A 24,675-nucleotide genomic window follows, 5' to 3' on the forward strand; every position below is an offset into this window, starting at 1 on the left:
ATATGTCTCCATTATATGCCATTTGGTGTAGGATTCATGTTTGTGTTGTGCCATCTGTTGGAATGACCAAAGCAATGCATTTTATTACTAGAAATGCAACCGGATGGATGCATAAACACACATTTATCCTTATATATATATATATATATATATGTGTGTGTGTGTGTATGTGTGTGTGTGTGTGTGTATAAACACAGAGAGAGAGAGAGAGAAACACATATTAAAAATAATTTCCTTCCCAGTGTTCAAGTGAATTGTACAAGTGTGAGTGAAGTGTGCCGGAGACCAAATGCACACGAAATAAAAATGCATATGTATGAGAATGAAGTGCATATTCTTGTGCAACTTAACTACTACATGTGTTGTAATATAAATGTTTTTAATTAGTTTCATGACCCAGCTTATACTGGATCTCGAGAAATTAGAGTCTGTCTCGGCAGCACATGAATCAACCCCGGACTCCAATGCATTACTAGGTGCTCTAACTCAATCATTAAGAAGGCTAGTAGCCTAAACTGACACACACTAACCGCAGACATTCCCTCTTTGACCTGCTTACTATCTGGTAAGCACCATAGGGCGATCCAATCTCACACAGACAGACTGATTTTATTTTTCCTAAGTGCTGTGGCCATCTTTACGCCCCGTCCAACTGAACTCTTAAAAACAATAGTTCTTTAATAGCACTTTATGGTTTTTTTTTACTGGATTTTATGGTTCTTCATAGAGCTATTGCTAGACAAGGTACCATTTCATTCTGGGGAGGGTTCTAAGCATATAAAGTTGGTTCCTTGTGCTTTGAAAAACTTCCTAAAATGTAGAAAAAACAAACACTGATATCTTTAATGTATGGCCGGCTACCTAGCAGCACACTAACAGAATAAGAAAACCTGGACTTAGCCTGTGTTACTGTATGCTGCAAGAGTCCTTTTAAAATCATGACTTATTGGTATTTCACAAATCTGTTACCACCTATTCATGGTTATTTACTGTATGGAGCCTTTTACAAATCTAAATAAATAACAGGTCTTTCTGGAATTTTCGTGCGGACAGACCTTTTAGGAACCAAAATATGGTTTTCTATGACATCACTCTGAAGAACCACGCACTGGCACTTTTATTTGATCTAAACCCCCTGGTATTATACACACGCAGCCACTTGATTGACCCTTCCAGCACACTGATATATATATATATATATATATATATATATATATATATATATATATATATATATATATATATATATATATATATATATTTTTTTTTTTGACAGTTTTATTTAGCTGCTTTCTTTAATAAATGCATTTGAGTTTTTTCCATTTGATGTATTGCTGCTTTTATGCGAGCTATCAAACCAAATTTCGTCGTGCGCCAGTATAATGACAATAAAGATACAAATCAGTTCAGTGACAAAACACCCGGCAAGTCGAGAAAACCGAAGAGCTCGCAGTACACACAATGTGAATGTACACACACAGATGCTATAGAATTATGCGCAAATAAAATATACGGTACACGTATGAGTAAAAAAATTAATATATGACTGTGCAAGATGACTAAATATATGAGACTGAATATAAATAACGACCCAAAACGGTTTAACTAATAGCTCAATTGTGACAACTTCGCTAAATCGGGATAAACTGGAACACGTATGATTACCGGTAGATAACAATGAAATTACAATTAGATTGAATTTTTCTTGCCACTTCTGCTGAAAGCGTTCATACAAACGACACAATAACGTGACGTGGTTTTTCAAACGTCTTCGTGTGTAGCCTACCCTTTCCGTGACCTGCTCGTTGTGCTCGACCGGCACTTGTGTTTTCGTGCGTCGTGATCGTCGCTTGAAAGTGGGCGTGTCGACCGACGGCTCCTCGTGACTGTCTCCGCTAAATTTACGGACTCTCACCCTGCAAGCCAAGTCCAAAGACTATTGTGGCATTTGTTTTCTTCTCCTAGATTACACTTTTCCGTCTTATATAGTGGTAATGCTGCGAAGAAAGCATGATGACAAGCTACAAACGTTAACAAAATAGGTGAGCAGAAAAAAGTCAGACGAAACTAGGATAACCAGCTTACTGCTTTATTCTGAGGTGTCATCCGCATTTTCGTTCACTGTAGATATCTGAATATAATACATAACATGGGCGTCGGTCGACAAACCATAGTCAATTATATTCTACAATTTGCTTGTGCTACAGCAGAATATGAAAGGCACTATAGACGACCACCTATGGGTCTCTTCACTTTCCAATTAAAGATCAGGTATCTTATCCCTTCGAACTATGATTTAGATCTCTACTGCGCATGTTTTCCAGGCTATGCCCACCTGCAGCCATTTTTTATAATCAAAAAAATGTTTTTCTTTGGTTTAGTTCTACTAGTTTTGTCAGATTGTTAACAGTGCAACGAAAAATGAAGCTCGCTGAAAGAAGAGTTTCTTGTCAGAAGCGAACAAAGATTAATAACTAAAAAATGTGGAATAATTACCGGTACTGTCCGTATGATACACTATTTTGTGCTCTTTCCCGCTATATGTAACAGTATGCGCATGCGCAGCCAGACTTTCACAAATGTGTCGCTCTTATAGCAAATATTGGCTGAAGGCAGCTACGTGTCTGGCATAGAAACGGGCCGACCGACGCTCCGATGTGATGTGCTTCGAGTTCAGTCATCTGCATCTAAATGAATCGAGACGAATTGGTGTAAATGGACCAGGGGGCTTGGAACGAAGATCTTATCTCTAGCTTTGGATATGTATTGGACGGTACACCTGCCCTCTCTCCCAGCTGAGTATATTGAGAAGACGGAGCCTTCAAATATTTCAAGCGGTGTGGAATTTACGCGTCTCTCATTTCTGCGATTTTCCAGAGACGCCATTAGGCTAATTGTCAGCTCTGATTTTGTCTGGCGTGAAGGGAGTGTGTAAGCAATGACTGGAGCCAGCTCGCCATTGCCTATACAACAAGGAGACGTGCAGTTTCAGGATAATCACCAGCAGGCGCAGGTCTCCATTTACCAGCTTCTGATTTACAAATATGTCAATTTTTTTTAAACTGAAAAGTTGTAACTGTCTTCAGAAATAACATACCATTCTTAAACCCAATGAATTCACATTTTGGTTACAAGGTAAACCCACAGATCTGGGTGCAAAGCAGGACATGGCCCAGGACAGGGTACAAGTTGATTGGTCACAGGGTGCTTACACACACATTTTCATAGAGGGTCCAGCTTAGAATCACCAGTTAATTTTACTAAGATGCCTTTGTTTATGTGGGAAGAAATCCAGAGCACCCAGAGGAAAAGTTTACACAGACATGAGGCACACTCGGAAAAAGGACTGACCCTGCACAGGATTCAAACCTGTTATGCTGGTTCTGAGAAACAGTAATACTAACCATTAAGCTATACCATGACCCAAAATCCAAGGAAATGTTTATCAGATTCATTCAAATTCTGACAGTATCGACTAACATCTTACATTTTTTAACATGCCAGTATGATAGGTTTCCAGCAGATCTGCGTTATTTATTGACCCTATCAGATGACTTGTAGCGCAGACATTCTTCTTCTTTTACTTTCAGCTGCTCCCGTTAGGGGTTGCCACAGCAGATCATCTTCTTCCATATCTTTCTGTCCTCTGCATCTTGTTCTGTTATACCCATCACCTGCATGTCCTTTCTCATCACATCCATAAACCTTCTCTTAGGCCTTCCTCTTTTCCTCTTCCCTGGCAGCTCTATCCTTAGCATCCTTCTCCCAATATACCCAAGCATCACTCCTCTGCACATGTCCAAATCAATGCAATCTAGCCTCTCTGACTTTGTCTCCCAGCTGTCCAACCTGAGCTGACCCTCTGATGTACTCATTTCTAATCCTGTCCATCCTTATCCTTAATAAAGAAAAACTTAACAGTCAGCCAGTCATTTTTTAAACAGCTATATCCTGACTCAGGGTCACAGGGGTCTGCTGGAGCCAATCCCAGCCAACAAGGCAGGAAGAAATCCCAGGCAGGGCACCAGCCCACCGCAGGACACACACACACTCACTCACACACCAAGCACACACTAGGGACAATTTAGGATCACCGTGCACCTAACCTGCATGTCTTTGGACTGTGGGAGGAAACCCATGCAGACACGGGGAGAACATGCAAACTCCACGCAGGGAGGAAAAAGGAAGCGAACCCAAGTCTCCTTACTGCGAGGCAGCAGTAAGCACCAAGCCGCCCTAAAACTTAACTGGAATCTTTAAACTTGTTTAACACGTATCCACTCCCACCAGAGAAAAGCCCAGAGACACAGTACAGTCCCATCTTTACAAGACATCACCTGACCATCTGAAGAAGCTTAAATTTAGTGAAAAAGCCTTCAACCTCTTCCAGATTTACATGATCTTGCCAAAGTCTTAATATTGGATGTTAGCAGATCTTTTCTCAAATGTTATTAATGTTATGTTATTAATAGATCAAAAACTTGACTAGTTGAGTAACAACATATTTTAAGAATAATTCCATTAACCAAATTATCCACCAAGCAGTGTCTCTATGTGAAGAACAGTGATGTTTTTTGGCATGAAAATTCTGGTGGGGCCACACGGACTTGGGGGAGAGACGCTGTCAGAAGAGGCAGAGACATGCATGCGCACGTGTGTGTGTGTGTGTGAGAAGGATTGAGTGAGGCAAGGAGAGAGAGATGATCCAGCACGTAAGTAGCAGAACTGATGAGAACCACTGTTTTGCTTAAATACATTGGTCTATGTACATGGCAGTCAGGACGGATCTTGGCTTGGATTGGTTCTTAGAGTTAGCAAAGAGAGTGCAGATGGTGTTGCCTCGAAGTCCAAGTGACTGGTGTGAGGCAGAGCTGATGATGTGAATGTGTAGGCAGAAACAAAATCACTGGAGCCACATGGAAGGAGCCATGGAAGTTTGGAGGTGTGTCGGCAGTGCTGGACGTCAATCAAGAAGGGAGATGGTCACTAGTGGGAGAGACATAGTGCCTCACAATGTATTAGACAGCCAACACCAGTGATAATAATAATGACATTAAAAATGATGCAAAATTAAGATTGATCAAAATATTGTTACACAGTACAATCAATACAGGGGAGTATTGACATATATTTCAACATCAAAATTAAATATTCAACACTGAAAAAAGAAACACAAATGAATAGTCATAAATTTTTCGTTTTTGTTCAGTGGGCAAAATGCTAAATCATATTGTAGATAAGTAATCGTCATGATTCACGATAATGACGACAACTACTCCAGGATAATAAGACGTACAAGTCCACTCTTCCTTTTAAATACGTCACAAAAAAATCCAACAATGGATCAATTTTAAGGACTGCAGCCTTCGGGCCCCACGGTGGAACTGAAAAGTTCAGGCTGCACAGGCACAAACCTGAGCAAAGCTGTGATGAGAACACTGAAGGGTCTAAAGGTCTGCCCAAGCGACATGGTACCAGGCCCAAAGAAAATTCCACATATGCCAAAAATACGAAGAATGAAACGACTTACACACTGTTTTTGTATGTAGTCTCCTGCCACCGTAATCCACTTGTTCCAGCGCTCAGGAAGCTTCTTAATCCCAGAAGAGTAGAAGTCTTTTGACTGCATGTTGACCCATTCTTGCACAGCGTCAATAATAGAAATTAATTGTTTTCAGTTGACTAGATTACTGTAACACACTCCTCTCAGGACTACCAAAAAAAGACATAAATCGACTGCAATGAGTGCAGAATGCAGCTGCTAGAATCCTAACTAGGAAAAGAAAATCCGAACACATTTCTCCAGTTTTGATGTCACTACACTGGTTACCTGTGTCATTCAGAATTGACTTTAAAATACTGCTTATAGTTTACAAAGCCTTAAATAATCTCTCTACATCTTATATATCAGAGGGTCTGACATCTTATCTGCTTAGAATTCCAAGAACTAAACTTAAAAGAAGTGGTGAGGCGGCCTTCTGCTGTCAAGAACCTGAAATCTGGAATAGCCTGCCAATAGGAATCCGCCAGGCTAATACAGTGGAGCACTTTAAAACACTGCTGAAAACACATTACTTTAACATGGCCTTCTCATAACTTCATTTTAGTTTAATCCTGATGCTCAGAATATTCAATTAATTATCATTATCATTAATGGTGGCTCCAAAATTCGTATTGACCCCTACTCGCGCTTCTGTTCTTTTTCCAGTTTTCTTTGGTGGCAACCTGCATCACCACCACCTAATCAAAGCACCATGATGTCCCTACATTGATGGATTAAAGGCCAGAAGTCCACGTGACTGTCATCATCAAGTCCTTCCATGAGAACCCTGAATACAATGAGGACTGATTGAAGATATTTATGTTAGGTAGAATGGGTGGTCTCGTGGCCTGGAACCCCTGCAGATTTTATTTTTTCTCCAGCTGTCTGGAGTTTTTTTTTTTTGTTTTTTTTTCTGTCCTCCCTGGCCGTCAGACCTTATTCTATGTTAATTAGTGTTCTCTGATTTTAATTCTTACTTTGTCTTTTTTCTCTTTCTTCATCATGTAAAGCACTTTAAGATACATTATTTGTATGAAAATGTGCTATAGAAATAAATGCTGTTGTTGTTGTTGCTGTTGCTCTGCTAAGATATCCTTCAAAGCCTGATATGCGTTCAGACTTTGCATGGTGACAACCTCACTGCCTTTGTGAGAGGGTTACATAAAATGTGGATAGAGCAATCAATCGTCAGTGACTAGGAACACATAACTGGCCTTAAATGTCACTTTAACTGGATTAATTAATCTGGGGTTACCAAATTCATTATACAATACAATTTATTTTTGTATAGCCCAAAATCATACAAGAAGTGCCGCAATGGGCTTTAACAGGCCCTGACTCTTGACAGCCCCCCAGCCTTGACCCTCTAAGAAGACAAGGAACAACTCCCAAAAAAACCCTTGTTGGGAAAAAATGGAAGAAACCTTAGGAAAGGTAATTCAAAGAGAGACCCCTTTCCAGGTAGGCTGGGCGTGCAGTGGGTGTCACTGGTGGGGATGGTCTGTTTTTGATCACATGTAGTGTATGGCTTACGGTAAGAATGGCATTTAGTCTGAAGATCAAAAGCCTCAATTTTGGTCTCATCAAACCGTAAAACTTTCTTCCAAATGACTTCAGGTTGCCCTCGTGCCTTCTGGCAAACCCTACCTGAGATGTCATGTGTGTTTTTTCTTTTTGTCACTCTCCTGTAAACCTGTGACGTGTGAACTACCCAGGTAACATACGTTGTCTGTACAGTCTCTCCAATCCGAGTCACTATGGCTTGTAACTCCTTCAGAGTTCTCCTACTGTGGGTTTCTTGGTGGCCTTCCTTACTACTCCTATTCTTGCACAGTCAGTTTCTGTGGATGGCCTGCTCTAGGCAGATTTGCAGCTGTGCCATACTCTGTCCTTTTCTTAATGATTGATTTACCTGGACTTCAAGAGATATTCAGTGACTTGGACACTATCTTGTATCCATCCTGACTTGTGTTTTTCAATCACCTTTTTGTGTAGTTTATGGATGTTTCTTTTGTTGTCTTTGCCACCATACTGACTCACCATAAAACTGGACCTTATATATACAGAAGCATTTTTAGTACAACCAACTGACACCTCTAGACTGCAGACAGGTGTTCTCCAATAAACTAATTCATTGCTTCTCAAAGTGGTGTCCATGGATCCCTGGGGGTCTGGGGTACATGGCAAAAGGGTCCGCAAAATAAATGGTAAAATTAGGCAATTCATTTTCTTTTATTCTCTGTTTCAGCACTTTGAGGTACATCACTTGTATTAAAATCTGCTATATAAATAAATTAGCAGACCTGGCGCGCTTCGCTGCACGTTTAACAGGCCAGTTTTGGTTTTTCCAATCTAGATATCCTGTCTTTTTCAGATTCTTTTAACCGCCTGGTTTCGGCAGCCAATCGTCCTTTTCCCAATCTAGAAATCCTGTCTTCTTTAGATTCGTTTAACCGCCTGATTTGGGAAGCGAATCTTTTTTTTTTTTTTTCAAACGTAGAAGTCGTTTCTTGTTGAGATTCGTTTAATCGCCTGGTTTTGGCAGCCAAGCGCTTTTTTTCCAACCTAGAAGACCTCTCTTGAGATCCATTTAATGGCCTCGTTGATTGCATGTCTTCCAAGGTAGTTTCAATACTTGCACGGAGTCTTCTCCCCTTTTATGAGTGACTGTGTGAGTACCGCGTGTACTAAACAGTAAATTAGTAAAGGAGAAAGGACTAAACACTAAGGAAAAAGAACGCAAGACCGCGTCAGCTCAGAGCGAAATTAAGTGAATGAAATGACGTGAATGGGAAGGGAGTTGATCACGTGACTCCCCCACCCCACTTAACTCTCAATCCCTCCACAAACACAGTCTCTCAGATCCCAACTCTCCTTTATATATATAGATAATGCTGTTGTTACTGTTGTTCACTTCTTTTTAACAATCATCATGAGACATTCGATTAGAATGTAATGTCACAGGTGGCTGGGGGGGCAAACCGGCCGGGACGCCCCGGAGGAACGGAGGAGAGCTTACGCCTCCTCCAGACCACGTGAGGGCAACCTCCCTGGTGGCTATGGGGACCACGGGTACAGAGCTTTGAAGCTCAACCCTGTAGGGGCCCGTGGTCACCAACAGGGGGCGCCCCAATGCCTTGGGAGCCCTGGACTTCAGCACTTCCGCCACACCCGGAAGTGCTGGGGGGAAGAGGATCGGGGACACCCGGAGTGCTTCTAGATGCGCAGCCAGCACTTCTGACACACTGGGGAGTGCCAGCAGAAGATTGTCGGAATGCACCTGGAGCACATCCGGCTGATTATAAAAGGGGCCGCCTCCCTCCATACGATGTCTAGAGTCAGGAGAGAAGGAAGGACAAGGTCTTAGAGGAGGCAAGGAGGAGGCCTGAAGAAGGAAAAGGCATTTGAGTTGGCCTGGACTTTGGGGACTTTTGGGGTTTGTGTACTTCTGTAAATATGGACTTGTATTATAAACGTGTTGGCGGTGACTTAGATGTGTCCTCCTGTCTGTGTCTGGGCCAGCTTCCACAAATAAATAAATAATGTCCTTTAATAAATACGCCAAAGATGCGGTAAACAAATGTCCAAACCTTCCAACCAGCACTGCTCTGTGTGCATGCAGCAGCATCAACAAACACTGTTTTCTGACAGGCAATCAAAACCCGACTAGCTGTCACCCTGAACATCTCTGTCCTGTGTTTCAACTTCTGAAACGGAATACGGTAATTTAGAAGGCTGACCTTTTTAACATATACTGAGACCCCTTGCAGCAGGCAGGAGCATAAGCAGACAAGCTTGCGGTATTTGCCAGTCACTCTCGTGATGTTCTGAGCCAGCAAGAGTCATTAGGAAGCCTTGCATCACTCATTTTGTAGATGCTGTTGTCAATCACATGAGCGTCAATCACTCATTACTCTGCTTTGCTCTGTCGCACTAAAGCTAGTTAGCTAGTTTGGAAAAACAATAAAACTTTTCCAGTAAAGGATAGATTCTTGGGTCAAGGGAAAATAAGCCAACTTCATATAAAAAAGTGAAATATGATGATAATTATATAGACTTTGGTTTTATGAGTCCTCATGCTCAGCACTGACTGTTACCAAGATACATTTCAGGGCATATTTGCATGTGGAGGATGATCTCCGAGTCTGCCTCTTATCCACCACTCCCAGAATTGAGAAACTGTGCAGTCAGAGACAAGCACATCCATCTCACCAATCTACCAGGTGCATGAGGATTTAAAGTATGTGCAAAAATCTGGTGTTGCAAATCTAAATAATCTGAAAATGAGTTTTACTTTAGAGAGTTCTATGCATTTTGTGACACTAAATGATGTGTTTGGTGTTTGTTTCTTAATAGTGGGGGGCTACAATTTTTTCCCCCCTTCTAACTGGTCCCTGGTCTGAAAAGTTTTAGAACACATGAGCTAATTATGTGACTTCTGAAATCAATTGACTATGATTTAGGGGTTTTGTATTAAAAGCAGTGAAAAATTAAACCACCCTGGGCGGTGCAAACCAGCGCAACATTGTGCAAGTCTCAAAGCCCAGATAATAGAAAGGGTTCATGTGAGGAAGGACATCCAGCTGTAAAACTTAGCCAAAACCTTAATGATGGAATCAATCCAATCGGCATCAGTGTGTAGCATTGTGTTGTGTAGTACCAGAAGAAAGGACGTGGAGAAGATGTTGGAAGAAAAGAGAAGGGTTTGGTAAGATAGATGGTTTAAGAAAAATTGGAAGAAAACAGAATATATGAGATTTAATGATGATGAAGATTGAGAAGTTAGCCTGTGGAGAGAGGTATTGAAAAAAGTGGATACATTTAAATATCTACAATCAGTGGTAACCCATGAGGGACAATTAGGTGCAGAGGTAACCCATAGAGTGCAGTGTGGATGGAACAACTGGAAGAATACATCAGAATTATTGTGTATTAAGGAAAAGGTTAAAGGTATGGTTCTTAAGACAGTTATAAGACCAGCAACCATGTATGGAACTGAGACATGAATAGTGATGGTAGAGTAAGAGAAGATGTTAGATGTGACAGAAAGGTTGAGGTGGATGTGTGGAGTTACAAAAAAGGACAGAATAAGAAATGAGACAATCTGGGGAACAACAAACTTAGGAGAGATACTGTATCGAAGAAAGTACAGGAAAGTAGGTTGAAGTGATATTAACATGTGATGAGGAAAGACAATGAATATGTGGGCAAAAGAGTGAAGAGAATGGAAATACAGGGGAAGAGAAAGTGAGGTGGATGAATAAAGTAAAACAAGATCTGAAGGAAAAAGGTCTGACTGGCGAGGAGGTGCAGGACCAAGCTGTTTGGAGAAGGTCAATCAAGCACAATGACCCCACATAAAAGTGGGCATTAGATGAATAGAAAAATAAAAAGAAGATTTGTTATGGAAATAAATGTCCAGTCTGACAAAGCAACCAGCCATGTTGTAGCTGTCCATTGCTGTAGAGTGTAATGTGTTGAGAGCTTTCTATTTGATAGCAGATGACCAAATTGTGAGTAGCTGCGCTTTTGTGAGAGAACTTCATTTTATGAAAAAGCTGTCCAACTTGAGAAAGGAACCTGTCTCAGGAAATCTAGGAACAGTGGTAGCCCTTGATGGAAAATTAGATGCAGAGATAACCCATACAGTGTAGTGTGGATGGAACAAGTGGAAGAAGGTGTCATAAGTATTGTGTGATCAAATAATTACAGCAAATGTTAAAAGTAAGGTTTTAAGACAGTGGTAAGACCAGCAATGATGTATGGAGTGGAGACATTTGCAGTAAAGAGAGCTCAGGAGAAGAAGTTGGGGCAGAAATGAAAACATTGAGATGGATGTGTGGAGTTACAAAACAGGACAGAATTAGATATGAGACAATCAGTGGTACAACAACAGTGGGAGAGATAACTAGGAAAGTACAGGAAGGTAGCTGGAAGAGGTATGGACATATCATGAGGAGAGATAATGAATATGTCGGGGAAAGAGTGATGGGAATGGAAGTACAGGGGGAAGAGAAAGCGAGGTGGAGGTGGATGGATAAAGCAAAAGAAGATCTGAAGGAAAAGGGCTTGACCAGTGAGGAGATGCAGGACTGAGCTGTTTGGAGAAAGTCGATCAAACACATTGACCCTACATAGAAGGAGGAAGAGATGAAGAGAAAGAAGAAGAAGAAGATGATATGTATTAAAGGAGGTGAATATTTATGCGACTGATTATTTTGTGTTTTATATTTGTAATTAATTTAGACCACTTTACAGAGATCTGTTTCATTTTAGAGTCTTTTTTGGTTGCTTAGACTTAAAAAAGCCAAACTAAATCCATTGTGATTCAACAACGTATAACAATAAAATGTGAAAACTTCCAAGGGGGTGAATGCTTTTTATATGCACTGTATAAGCAGTATATTTTTGTTCACCTAGCTGCCTTTATATTTAATTTACACACGGATGGCAAACTGATGGCATTTAATGTTAAACATTTTGAAAGATTCCGAAAACCTTGAAGAGGTCGAATACTTTCTCACAGAAGTGAAACACCTATGGGATTATAAAGGACGGGTCAATTGAAGCGACACTAGTGCCATCTTAAACTTATTTTCAGAGTTTTCTAGCAGTGGTGTTCCCAGAGCACTTTGACTGAACTTCTCTGACCAAATGCAACATCACTCATTTCTGAATTTTAAGCAGCAGCAGAAATTTTGGGGAGGCAAGACAAGATTACTTACAGATTTTGGATTTGGGTGGTAGCGCATGGTATCACACACTATGCTGTAGCCAATAAGCCGATCTCCTGGGAAAAGGCAGCTACTCCCAACTGGAGACAGGAGCACCTCTTTGGTCTCTGGAAAGAGCCATTCGATGGACACATCGGTTAAAGCTGGAGCCATCGCTTTCTTCAATGATTTTATCATCTGTTTCAGGATATAAAAAACGAGAACATTGTTTACATATGTAAAGCTACTGCTATAACTATATAATAAATATAAGTATTTGCCTTCAAAGACTGCCACCCCTTTTGAGAAACCCTCATCCCAACCCACAAGTCTTTGATCAGCTGTAGAGAGAAGACCTGGCGACCTCATGATTATGAGCCTCCTCAAGGGGGACTGACCCCAATACAAGCTGAAAAGAAGGTTCCCGTATCACAGCACACAGTTAGAGGTGTCACAAAGATGGAGAAGCGATCGTTTGTTCACATGCCTGATTGTTCTCTGTGAGCTTCACAAACAGCATTGCCATATGTGCCATCACAAGGCCATGTCCTGCTCAGGTGCTGGGCTGTAACCAGTGTATCCTCCGTTTCAGCCTGAACAGAAATGTCTGATATTATGAGGGTAGGGTGCCATACAGCTTCTACTATGTGCTGTCAACTCCCCCACTAATTGAAACATATCTTTATCTTATTTTTCCATCTTTCTAATATTTAGTCCACACTAACATAATGCTGTGTCATATGAACTTCTTATCCAACAGAGTGTTATTCATCATGTCTTAAATCTTGCATGATCATCCTCCCATCCCTCCATTTTTGTGAATATACTTATTCCAAAACAGGGTCACAGGCAGTAGTAGCCTGTCCAGCCCAGGAAAAGGCAAAAGACATGAGCTATAGACTGTTAATGGACAGTCCAATCCGAGAGCACATTCATGGTGGCACCTGCAGTCACTGATATACAGTAGGTCCAACATGCCTGCCTTTAGAATGAAGAGGCAAAAGCAGAGACAATACAGTACATGCATTCTCAAACCCGCTTAATTCAATTCAGGCTTGCTTATTCTGGCAGCACTGGGTGGTGCTGCCATGAACAGTGTGCCAGCTCATCAGTTCTTCACACTGGAGCCAGTTTAGATTGCCAAACAATCTAAGCTTTGTGTCTTTGCAGATGTTGGAAGATAAACAAAGGCAATTGATGAAAAACAAGACAAACAAGTGGAGAACATGTCAGGTCCACACAGATGTTATCTAGAAGAGGATTCAAGCCTAAGACTCTGAAGCTATGAGGCAGCACTTCCACCATACACAGTTATCATGAATACAGACAAGAAAACCACAAAAAACATTAAGGCCTGTGCACATTGAGAAGGCACTGGGCACCTCATCGTAAGACTGGACACTGGGTGTTGATTAAGAAGGTGAAGGGCACTGCTTTAATTGTCACTATATAGGGGCACAGGACATGGCTGAACAATGCTGAAGGAAACTGAGAACAGTGGGCATTGTTTAAAAATGATGGTTTCTACTAGGGATACTTGCCACTATTTATGAAGATTTATCTCCAGTAGAGATGATGTGTGGCTACCTGATCCAACTATTATTGCTCAGAAACACAAGTGGGCCCTGGAGGTAACAAGCTTGGAATAAAATGGAGCACCTGTTTGGATGGCTACTTTCCGTTTGGAATGCAGGGTGCAGGGTAAGAAAACTGGGCACACTGGTTGCTGCTTAGATGTGAGCTGCTTAGGATGATACAGAACACAACATAGGATGACATATTGTCAATGGGAGCAATAGACATGGTTTCCACTAGGAATACTTGACATTAGAAAAACAAAAACAGTGGGATTAGATAGGAAGACCACGTCTCCACTGGAGATACTGGGCACTGCTTAGCTTAGCTCGCCCCCACTGAGCACAGTGGAAAAACACACTGGGAGTCAACTGAACGTTTTTGCCAGGCTCTTTAGGTCTGTATGTGGACATGGTGATGATCTGATGCCCTTTGCCTGGGTTTGCTTTACTGAACTCAGTAGACAGCAGACTCTGGGCAGCTCCAGGCTATTGGTGATGACAACTGGTCTTCATTTTAAAAGTCTGCTCTTCCCAAAAACACTGCCACACAACACATTTGTTCTTAGTCTTCACCACCTGCAACCCCGAGTGAGATATTCTGTGGTGCCAGCCAGCCATGCAGATGCAACCTTTTGCCACGTGCGGGAATGAGTGTGCTAGAGATGTAGATGCTGCTAGTTCAGTCTGTAAGGCTTGACTTCACAATGTACCAAATACCAGGGGACAGGCTAGTTGTGCTGAGGCAAATGGTCATTTCCCAAAATTAACAAAGTTGATTATTTGTAGCCCTTTATCCATTTTTTGCTACAGAATCTGATTTCTGTTACATTTTGTTTACCTTTGGCTGAAGTCTTTCACCTTCAAGCAGGAACTCAGCCGAGCCTTTGGAGACAGTGGACAGTCCAAGAACCAGCCGTCTACATGCATTCTGTCCAATTCCAAAGCTGAAGCACCTGCAGGAAAATATTTCAACACTGAGATGAGCAAGGATTTAGCCCATCATAGTCCAAAAATGAGGAATGCAAGATAAGCAATAAAATAGAGCCTGCCTGCTGAACAAAGGTTCCAATCTCATAACTGCTGTGGTGGACGGCCGGCTGCTCAACCCGGCTGGGACGCCCAAAGAAGAGAAGGATGGGGGAAGGCAGCTACTGAGGGGCACTGCCTACCCCAAGACGCCAGATGGCGAGTTCCCTGCAGTGTAGTGGTGCCCCAGATTCCCGCAGAGCATCATGGGATATGTAGTTCAGCATCACAGCTCTGCTGGGTAACGTGGGTGCCACCAGGACACACTGCAGGAAGGTCTGGGGATTTTTATTTTCTGTATAACCCGGTAGTACTCCCAAGTCACAGGGTAGGAAGGCCCAAAGTACTTCTGGACTGAAGAAAACCTCAAGTCTTCCATCTGACCCGGAAGTGCAGGCAAGTCACGAGGATGGAAGAACGGAAGCACTTCCGGGTCAAGGACTATATAAAGGACTACTGAAGACCCAGCAAGCGAGCCGGAGTTGGGAAGTAGTAGGACAGAGCTTGCTGGGAGGAGTGGAGGAGAGATTTCTATCCATCCATTTTCCAACCCGCTGAATCCGAACACAGGGTCACGGGGGTCTGCTGGAGCCAATCCCAGCCGACACAGGGCACAAGGCAGGAACCAATCCTGGGCAGGGTGCCAACCAACCGCAGGGTGGAGGAGAGATTTCAAGAATTAAATATTATTGTGTTCACTTGTTTATTATGGTGGAGGTACTTTGGGCACTATTTATTTAAAGAAAAGAAATTAAACAACTTCTTGGTGCTTTTAAAACGTGTTGTCAGAGTCTGTGTGTCTGGTTAAGTGCTGGTATAGCGCCATCTAGTGTTACACCGCTTTTGTTAATAGAGTGCCGTGATGTGAGATCTTCCACTACCTGGTAATTTCTCCAAATGTTCCAATTACATTGTAAACTGGCCAAACTGACTTGGACTTTAATAATCAAGAAGTGGACACTCACCTGGCATTGTGTATTAAGTAATGGCAGTAAACCAAACCTGACCAAGGGGACACCTATCCTTGATATTTTACCCTGTCCAGATGATTTGTATCATTAGTGTATGGTATCCCTATATTTCAGCTATCTTGGTGGATGCATTTCAGTCTCACCCAAGCTGCCATGCCATTGAAGGGATAACAATGAGATACTTTATTGCATAAACCGGCATTACAAAATGCTAGTGAATGTACGGTAGTCATTTAAGGCATGGAAAACAGAAATTTCTAGGTAAGGTAATTATACTCACTAATCATGGTGCTGGTGAGAGGTGACATGCTGTCTGATGATTAACCCATGCTCTACTCTGGACATGTGCCAATAGCCCATTTTAATAAAAGGATAAGTGTGTGTCTGTCTGTGTGTCTGTCTGGTTGCTATGTCTCTGTCGTTCCAAACGATGGCACATCATAAACATTTTCAGTAATAAAATGCATTACATTTGTCATTCCAACAGATGGTGCATCAAAAACATTAACACTGCTTGTACGAATCCCACACTAAGTGGCATATAATAGAGATGTATGCATTGTGTGGCACACTGCACCACTTAGTGTTAAGGTCTACACAGCTTAATCTTACAAACTTACAAACAAGGGACCCTGCCCTTTATCCATCACTCCTCTTTTCATTGAGTTGAATTATGTAAATGAGGGTCAGTAATTTGACATACTGTAGCTCTGGTGCTGCTGAACATGGTTGGTTGACGAGTCAGGAGTAACAGTGGTAGTAGAAGCAGTAGTATCACATAAACTACAGAAATTGGATGAAAGTGAATGAATCTTCTCTTTACTTCATAGGATGAGAAGAAAACATTTTTTTTTGTATCTTCTTTCGCAGGAATGAAAGGTTACCCAGTGTTGCATACCTGGTAGAGCGGGCATGGTTGCGGACAAGCTCTATGACTCTCCCAGTGTTGCTCACTGCACCATCAGTCAGCAGGAAAAGCAGTCTAGGATGACCCCTGTAGACAGGCTGCCGGAGTATCCAGTTCAGTGGGGCTAACACATTGGTTCCTCCCATGTCTGCCCTGATTCTCTTGATGTAGTCACAAGCAGCTGTTAGAGTGTCCTGACAATGACAAGATGGACACTGGTAAGTGCCACTAACTACTCTGCCCAAAAAACAGACAAAGACACATTCAGAAGAATTGATAGATATAAATCAGGTGCACAAGGGGTGAAATGGTTGCTTACATGACTAAGCAAAAGAATTGTCAGAAACAGACTGAAGACCTTCAATGCTAAAACAGCAAAAAAAACCATTGGAAGTACCCAATATAAAAACAGAAAATCAAAGTCTCAATAGCAAAAGCCAAAGGTTCCTAGCCAAACCTATTAACTGTCAAGAGACGCATAAGTGACCAAAGATTATTGTGAGACAATGAAAAGCCCTTGAGATGATATCAAGTCAAAGGCATAAATGGATTAGACATTAAGCAGAAGTCCTGGGAAAAAAATTAGAGTCAAAAAGCCAGAAACAAACCTACTACTGGGTTCTACTTGCAAAATAAGCTAACAATGTTACACGAAACAAGACGCCATTTATCTACTGAGGGATAACACAGACTGACACTGGCGTGAATTTACCCCCATAACGTAATGTCGCAAATGTGATGGTGAGGACAAATGAGGCAAATCAGTGGCATCACATTAATAGATAAAACTAAAACAGTGGAAAAAAGAACATCTACAGTGCCATGAATAATTGTTTGCCCCCTTCTTGATTTCCTCTATTTTTACCACGCTTCTGTTAACTTCACCTGTTAGTTGCCTGGTACAAATCTTGTAATCGATATTTAACCCACTTCCTATTGACTTGAAATTTTGCACACTTACTCACTTCCGTTGACAATATATGAATCAAACATCAATTATTCCATGTTAATTAAGAAATTAAATTTTCATATGAAGAATAGTTAAAGATTTCACCAATAGATGGCGCTAGTAATGGAAAGAAATATTAAAGAAAGTGTTAAAATATTGATTACAAAATTATACTAAAACAAACCCAAGATTAGAAAGTTGATAATAATATATATATTAAAAATATTTTTTAAAAACCACGCTTATATTAATGTAAAAAGTGTACTAAAAAGTAAAAAATAAGTCTCTTATACATCACTCGTAAAATAAAAGCGTGGGTGCTTTTCATCAATCAATAAAATCTTAGCAAAAGCACCCACGCTTTTATTTTACGAGTGATGTATGAGAGACTTATTTTTTACTTTTTAGTATACTTTTTACATTAATATAAGCATGGTTTTTAAAAAGTATTTTTTAATATATATTTCCACATTCATAACACTTAATTGTTTCTGATCTCCAAACAAATGTAGTGTAATACAAAAGACAAGCTAAGTAAGCACAATACACTGTTTTAAATGATCATTTGAATTACTGAATGAAAAAAAAGTTCACCAACATCTATATCACCCATGTGAAAAAGTAATTTCCCCCTTAGTCACTCGATCAACCAAAGGACCAAATTTAAATGGTAACAAGTTAAAATCGACTAGACGTGCCCAAGATTGATCGCTGCCTGCCCCACTGAATCTAAACATCACTTAAAGAGAATATTTTCAACCATGTGAAGTTGGCTGAAAGGTCTCAACAAGCAGCACACCAACCCTCGAACAAAAGAATTTCCAAAATCTTGAAAAAGAAAGTTACTGAAATTTATCAGTTGCAATCTCTAAAATCCTGAGACTCCAATGAATCACTGTGAGAGCCATCATCTCCAAATGAAGAAAATTTGAAATAGTAGTGAATCTGTTCATGAGTGACTTACCTAGCAAAATTACTAGAAGAGGTCACAGAAAACTCATTCCAGAAATAACAGAAGAACCAGGCAAATATCTATGGAACTTAGTTCAGTTAATGGCCGTGCTCATGATTCCACCATTAGAAGGACACAGGGCAAAAATGGTATCCATGGAAGAGTTGCAATATGGAAACCATGGACGAACAAGACGGATGTAAAGGTTTGTATAACATTTGCAAAAAAAAAATTTCATAATGTTCTGTGGACAGATCAGTCAAAAGCAGAACTTTTTGGAAGATATGGGTCATGTTACATCTCGTGTAAAGCTAACACAACTTTTCACGATAGGAACACCATGCCCATAGTCAAACATGGTGGTGGTAGTGTGATGGTGTGGGGATGCTTTGCTTCTTCAGGGCCTGGGCAACATACCATAATTGAGGGAAGCTTGAATTCAACTCTTTATCAGACAGTACTGAAGAAGAATGTCCGTTCATCACACTGTGACCTAAAGCTCAAGCACAACTGGGTTATGTAGCAGCAGCACAAAGCATAAGAGCAAGTCCACCTCTGAATGGCAAACAAATGAAGGTGACTCCTGAACCCCACTGAGATGTTGCGGCAGGACCTAAAAAGGGCAGTTCATAGTTAAAAAACCCTATAATATGGCTGAATTAAAGGAAAAGGGTGGGTCGAAATGTCTCCAGAGCGATTTTCACAGACTGATCTCCTGTTAATGCAAGTGTTTGAATGCAGTTGTTTCTCTTTAAGGTGGCACAACCAAATGTTTAAATTTAGGGGGCTGTTACATTTCCACATGGGTGATACAGGTGTCGGTGAACTTTTTATGTCAGTAAATTAAACAATCCTTTAAAAACTGTGTATTGTATTTTCTCTGGTTGTCTTTTGGATTATACTAAATTTGTTTTTGAAATCAGAAACAATTAAGTGTTATGAATAAGCAAAAATAGAGGAAATCTGTAAGAGGGAAAATACCTTTTCACATTACTGTTTATTCCAGCAAGGCATAAAACAAATGAAAATACACTTACAAATGCGTATATTACTACATTAACTGATCCCTAACCAAAATCTTTATACAGAACCTGATTTGTTTTAAATTTAATCCAAAAATGTTGACGCAAATTGCTGTGTGTTGCTATCTTTATCATATGTCACATGGCAGGAAACAGGTGCCATTGCTACAAACAATATGGCCACAGCAATCAAAAAACATCCCAAAAATATAAAACAAAGTTTATAAAGATGGCAACTTAAAAAATAAACAAAAGAAATATCATTATTATTACTGATGAGCCAAATGATTCACTTGAAATTTATTTTGTGGTAAAAACAAATAGCTTTTTTGCCACAAATGAAAATTTACTATTACTAAATATAATTCTGCATTGTTTTTCTCCAAGTGCCAAAGCATGGCATAATTTATTCTGGTGCAAGGCCTGTAAAGAGAGGCACCTGTAAGCCCTTCAAGGGTGCATCTCTACTGCTAATACCCATTAGCTTCGGTTTGTGGCCATTGGTGAGCCTTTAGGAGGATCCTGGCTTGGATCAGCTTACAAAGATGTAGAAAGTGAGCACAGAAGGTGCTGCCCTTGAGGTGAAATGAGCAGTGCAAGACAGAACCGGTGGAGTGAATGTGCAGGCAGACAGGCAGTGCAGGAGTTAAGTGACGGTACGTGGACATGTACAGAAGTAACCATGGAAGGTCAGAGCAGCATTGGAGTATAGCCAAGGAAGGTGGCAATGGTTTCGCCTGGAACAGCCTTTATGGAGCAATGTTCCTTATTTTCCTCCCTAGAAAAATTTCTAAAACCCCCAAAATTAGATTTTTGTGAGTTTCTGCTGCACTCAGCTCCCAATCCAGGTTGATCGGCGTGTGGTGGGTGCAGCTAGTAGCACATGCTCCCAACCTCTCCTTCTCTCTCACACATCTTTTGATTGTGAAACTTCATGCTAAGCAAACTTTAGGGGCAATTTTGTAAAATTATGCAAACCAAAACTATGTTGTTTGAATCATGACTACTAACCGTTCTAACATTAACTAAAATTATGCAAAATGGGAACAATTACATTAAGAGCCTGTGGTAAGAAAAGCAGGAAGCATGTTGATGTGGGAAACAGACAGAATGAATGATAGGAAGAGAAGAAATTGACAGAAGGAACAAAAGGGACAGACAAAGGACGAGAGAAGTAGAGGGGGACAGACTGAGCAAAAGGGTCAGCAAGGAAGAAATTGAGTCTTAGGATAGAAAGAGCTTTCTAAAAGAAACTGCCACCTACATCCTGGTACATCTGACTGGCAGGGAAGAGTGTTTTGAATGTCGATCCAAATCCTATGATGTTAAACAAACAGCCTGGCACAAGACTCTTCAGAATCACAATCATGGCATCCTGTGGGAGACAGAAAGCAGGAGTTCATCAGACCGAAACGTTATGAGAAAGGAATTGCAATTCTCGAGGTAAGTCCCTTTCTCTACAGATCTTGATTTTGCACTTTCCTCTGCAGAAGTAGTGAGTAGACATTTTAATTTAGTGAGTGAATATCGTTGACTTTTTAATGGTATAAGTGGTCCAGTGAGAACAACTGAGAAGTGGCTAGAGAAAGTTTGGTCCTCCCAAAAACATATTATTACAGCGGAAAGAAAAGGATGCAATAGTCTAGTAGCTAAGGGGCTGGAGTGGAGTATTCAACCCAAAAATTATTTTTTATGTTACTCACCCTATTTCCTTTGTAGTGATGACCAACACAAATGTTTAATCTGATGTTTTCATAAAGAATGGAACTAACATAGTTTCTGATAAAACAGGACTCAGTGGAGACCAACGCCTGACAACAGCCAACTATAACAAAAATGTCCATGAAAAAATGTCATGTTACTCATTTCACATAATATACACATCAAGCCATCCAGTCCATATGTTCACATTGATCAAAACATGTGCATTTTTAAGCAAATGTCTGGAAAATGAAAGTTGTCCTACTTATAGGAAGACCCTCCACTCACTTTTGAATTGAAGACAGGACTCTTGACCAATGAGTGAGGAGAAGCGGATCATCATATAAAAAGAGCAACCCCATGTGAATGCCCTCCCTGTTTGAGTATTAAACTCATTTTCTTGAGTTATTTATTTAACAATATTTTAGCAAGAAATACATGCATTTTGCACGTTGGATAACCTGATGTGTGCTTTGTCTAACTCCAGTAATGTGAAATTTTTTCATGGACATTTTTGATACCATTTGCTCTTGTCCAGTGTTGGTCACCAATTTATCAGAAATGTTGTTATGTTCATTTTCCACAAAAAAACAAGCTATATGGAGTAACTAACATACAAAAAATATAATTTTTGGGTGGCATATTCCTTTAATTCTGCTCGTTCAGTCCCATCTCTGACTCAAAGTGCGACCCTGAACAAGTCTGCTTAACGTCCCTGTATTCCAGTTATAAAGAATGTAATATTCTATATTCTCCAACCTGCTTAATCCAACTCAGGTGGCCAGAGCCTATCCTGGCAGCATTGATTCAAGGCAGGAAACAGTTCTAGACAGGGTGCCAGTACATTGCAGAGTTCACTCCTGTTCACACACACACACACACACACACAGGGGCCATTCTGCAATTGTCGTTTACCCTAACCAGCTTGTCTTAATGAATCTGGGAAGAAAACCAGAATACCTAAAGAAAAACCCATTCAGACACAGGGAGAACATGCAAACCCCACACCAGCACTGAGTAGAAGTGGGATTTGACTCCATGACATTGAATTCATGAGAGAGTAGTGCTAACCGCTGTGCCACCCTGGCTGTGAATTGGATTTGTTAGGTTTGAGAATGCTGTTTTATGTTACATATATATATGTGTGTGTGAACACTATTATACTATATGTCTGTACCTGTAAAGTGGACTGTAGAAAGACGCTATATCAAATGATTTTTTTATTAAATAAATAATAAAATAGCTAAGAAAATCTTAAAAGATCACTAGTGATCTCTAGTCAGAAAAAAATCTTCAGACACTAGTTATAAACATAGCTCTTTGTCATTTAGTGACATCTTCTGGGATTTAGCGGTATTGCCCACTTTAAGTAAATTACTGTGTGAAAATGAAGTAGCTGACAATACAGGCTGGCTGCCTACAATCCTGCACAAGAAAAACTGGATTTCCAAAGGATGGCTGGATGGACTGCACATCTCTGTGCATAGGGAGTGACTATACACTTTCGCTTGATTTTGACTTCTCTTTCCAGTTGTGGTCCACTCCATTCAAAACTCATCAATATCCATCCGTCCATCTTCTAGGACTACGTCATCCTGATCAGGGTCGCAGGGAAGCCGGGTGCCTAGCCCAGCAAGCATAGGGTGCAGGGCAGGAATCGTCCCTGGACAGGACAGCAGGGTGAAATCATCAGTAGTAGATACAATTTTTAAATATAGATAATATTTTAAAACGTAACCAAAGTTTTAAGACTATTCATTCCATCAAGCAGGTCTGGTAAGCTAATAGTTATGCTACGCTCAAAATCTTGCCCAGACTGTTTTTTAAAAACCTATTTCAGCTTTATGATTTTGTGTTCTGTCCTAGAATCCCGTGGCTCTTTCATGAAGAAGTTCTTCTCAGCTTCCATCTTAGATGTACTTTACCTTAAATTACCATCAGTGTGTACAAGTGTACAATTGACTGTTTAAATCAAGGGTGTCCAACTCCAGTCCTGGTGGGCTGCAATGGCTGCAGGTTTTCATTCTAACCCTTTTCCTAATCAGTGAGCAGTTTTAACTCCTAATTAACTCCTTTACCCTTCATTTTAATAGCCCTGTTTCTAAGGATTCAGTCCTCTGAATTGATTCGTTTCTTTATTAAATGGCAGCCAAACAGAAATGAGATGTGAAACGAACCAACAGATGACATCAAACTCCAGCCAATTTCACTCTAACCAGTTTCTTAATGAGAAGCCAATTCTTGCTGTTAATTAAAGTCATTATTAACTATCATGACTTGTTGCTGCTCTCATTCTGTTGATTTGCTGTTTTTTTCTAAGACCACCGTCAAGATGTTTTGGTGACCTGAGCAGACTAACATGACCGAGACCTTCACCTTTCTTTATTTTCAGGTTAGCTGATCATGTAGCGGCTTGTTTTGTGTTTCATTATTGTTTGGATGCTCATTAAGGAAAAAGAAACAATCAAGGGGTCTGAATCACGTCAATTAAAACTAAGGCAAAACAAGTTAATCAGCAGGAAAAACGACTCACTAATTAAGAAGACGGTTAGAATGAAAACCTGCTGCCACTGTGGGCCTCCAGGACCAGAGTTGGACACCCCTGATTTAAATGAAAGACACTGACTGGATTACATTTATTGATGCTTTTGAAATGTGAGAAAACCTGGATCAGACTTTTCCATTCAAAGCAGTTCAAGAATCAAGATGCACTTTTTAGACACATCAGGAACTTGAAATGGACTGGCACCTTCTACAGGGCTTCTTCCAACCTTACACTCCAGCTCCACTTAACCCTAAATGGGGCTCAATCGGTTTGAAAATGCTATGTTACACTATACTGTATACATTTAAAATAAAAATACTCTTTAATAAATTAGGGATGTCCCTACAGTTTTGATATTGTTGAAGTTACTAGCTCTGTGGGAGTATGAGAATTTAATTAAACCATCCATCCATCTATTATCCAACCTGCTATATCCTAACTACAGGGTCACAGGGGTCTGCTGGAGCCAATCCCAGCCAACACAGGGCGCAAGGCAGGAAAGACAAACCCCGGACAGGGCGCCTGCCCACCACAGGTATGAGAATTTGGAGCAAAAAATAGCATATCACCACAGTTATGGAACACAGGCAGTGCCAGCCATTTCTAAATCTCAGAACACATATCCCCGTGCACACCATCCACCTCCAATGATCTCCAAAGCACTATTTATGAAGAGAGAATGAGAAATTTCCAGTTTAAGCGATCCAAGGAATTTACTGGGCTTTTCACTTTTACACATTTCATTTCTGGTAAGAGGTTACTGAGAATCT

At 40.6% G+C, this 24,675-nt stretch overlaps 1 protein-coding gene across 5 annotated transcripts in view; it reads right to left on the reverse strand.

The window, feature by feature from the left end:
• Window positions 1–24,675, reverse strand: part of vwa5b1 (von Willebrand factor A domain containing 5B1) — a 173,586-nt gene that overhangs the window by 78,329 nt on the left and 70,582 nt on the right. For all 5 annotated transcript variants that reach the window (XM_039755843.1, XM_039755844.1, XM_039755846.1 and 2 more), the window contains exons 9-12: window positions 20,924–21,034; window positions 16,728–16,930; window positions 14,671–14,785; window positions 12,268–12,453 (exon numbers count right to left, since the gene is read on the reverse strand). In XM_039755843.1, the coding sequence (XP_039611777.1) occupies window positions 12,268–12,453; window positions 14,671–14,785; window positions 16,728–16,930; window positions 20,924–21,034 (615 nt within the window). The remainder of the gene's footprint in view (window positions 1–12,267; window positions 12,454–14,670; window positions 14,786–16,727; window positions 16,931–20,923; window positions 21,035–24,675) is intronic.

Source organism: Polypterus senegalus, chromosome 6 (assembly GCF_016835505.1).
Source record: "Polypterus senegalus isolate Bchr_013 chromosome 6, ASM1683550v1, whole genome shotgun sequence".
NCBI classification, from domain to species: domain Eukaryota; kingdom Metazoa; phylum Chordata; class Cladistia; order Polypteriformes; family Polypteridae; genus Polypterus; species Polypterus senegalus.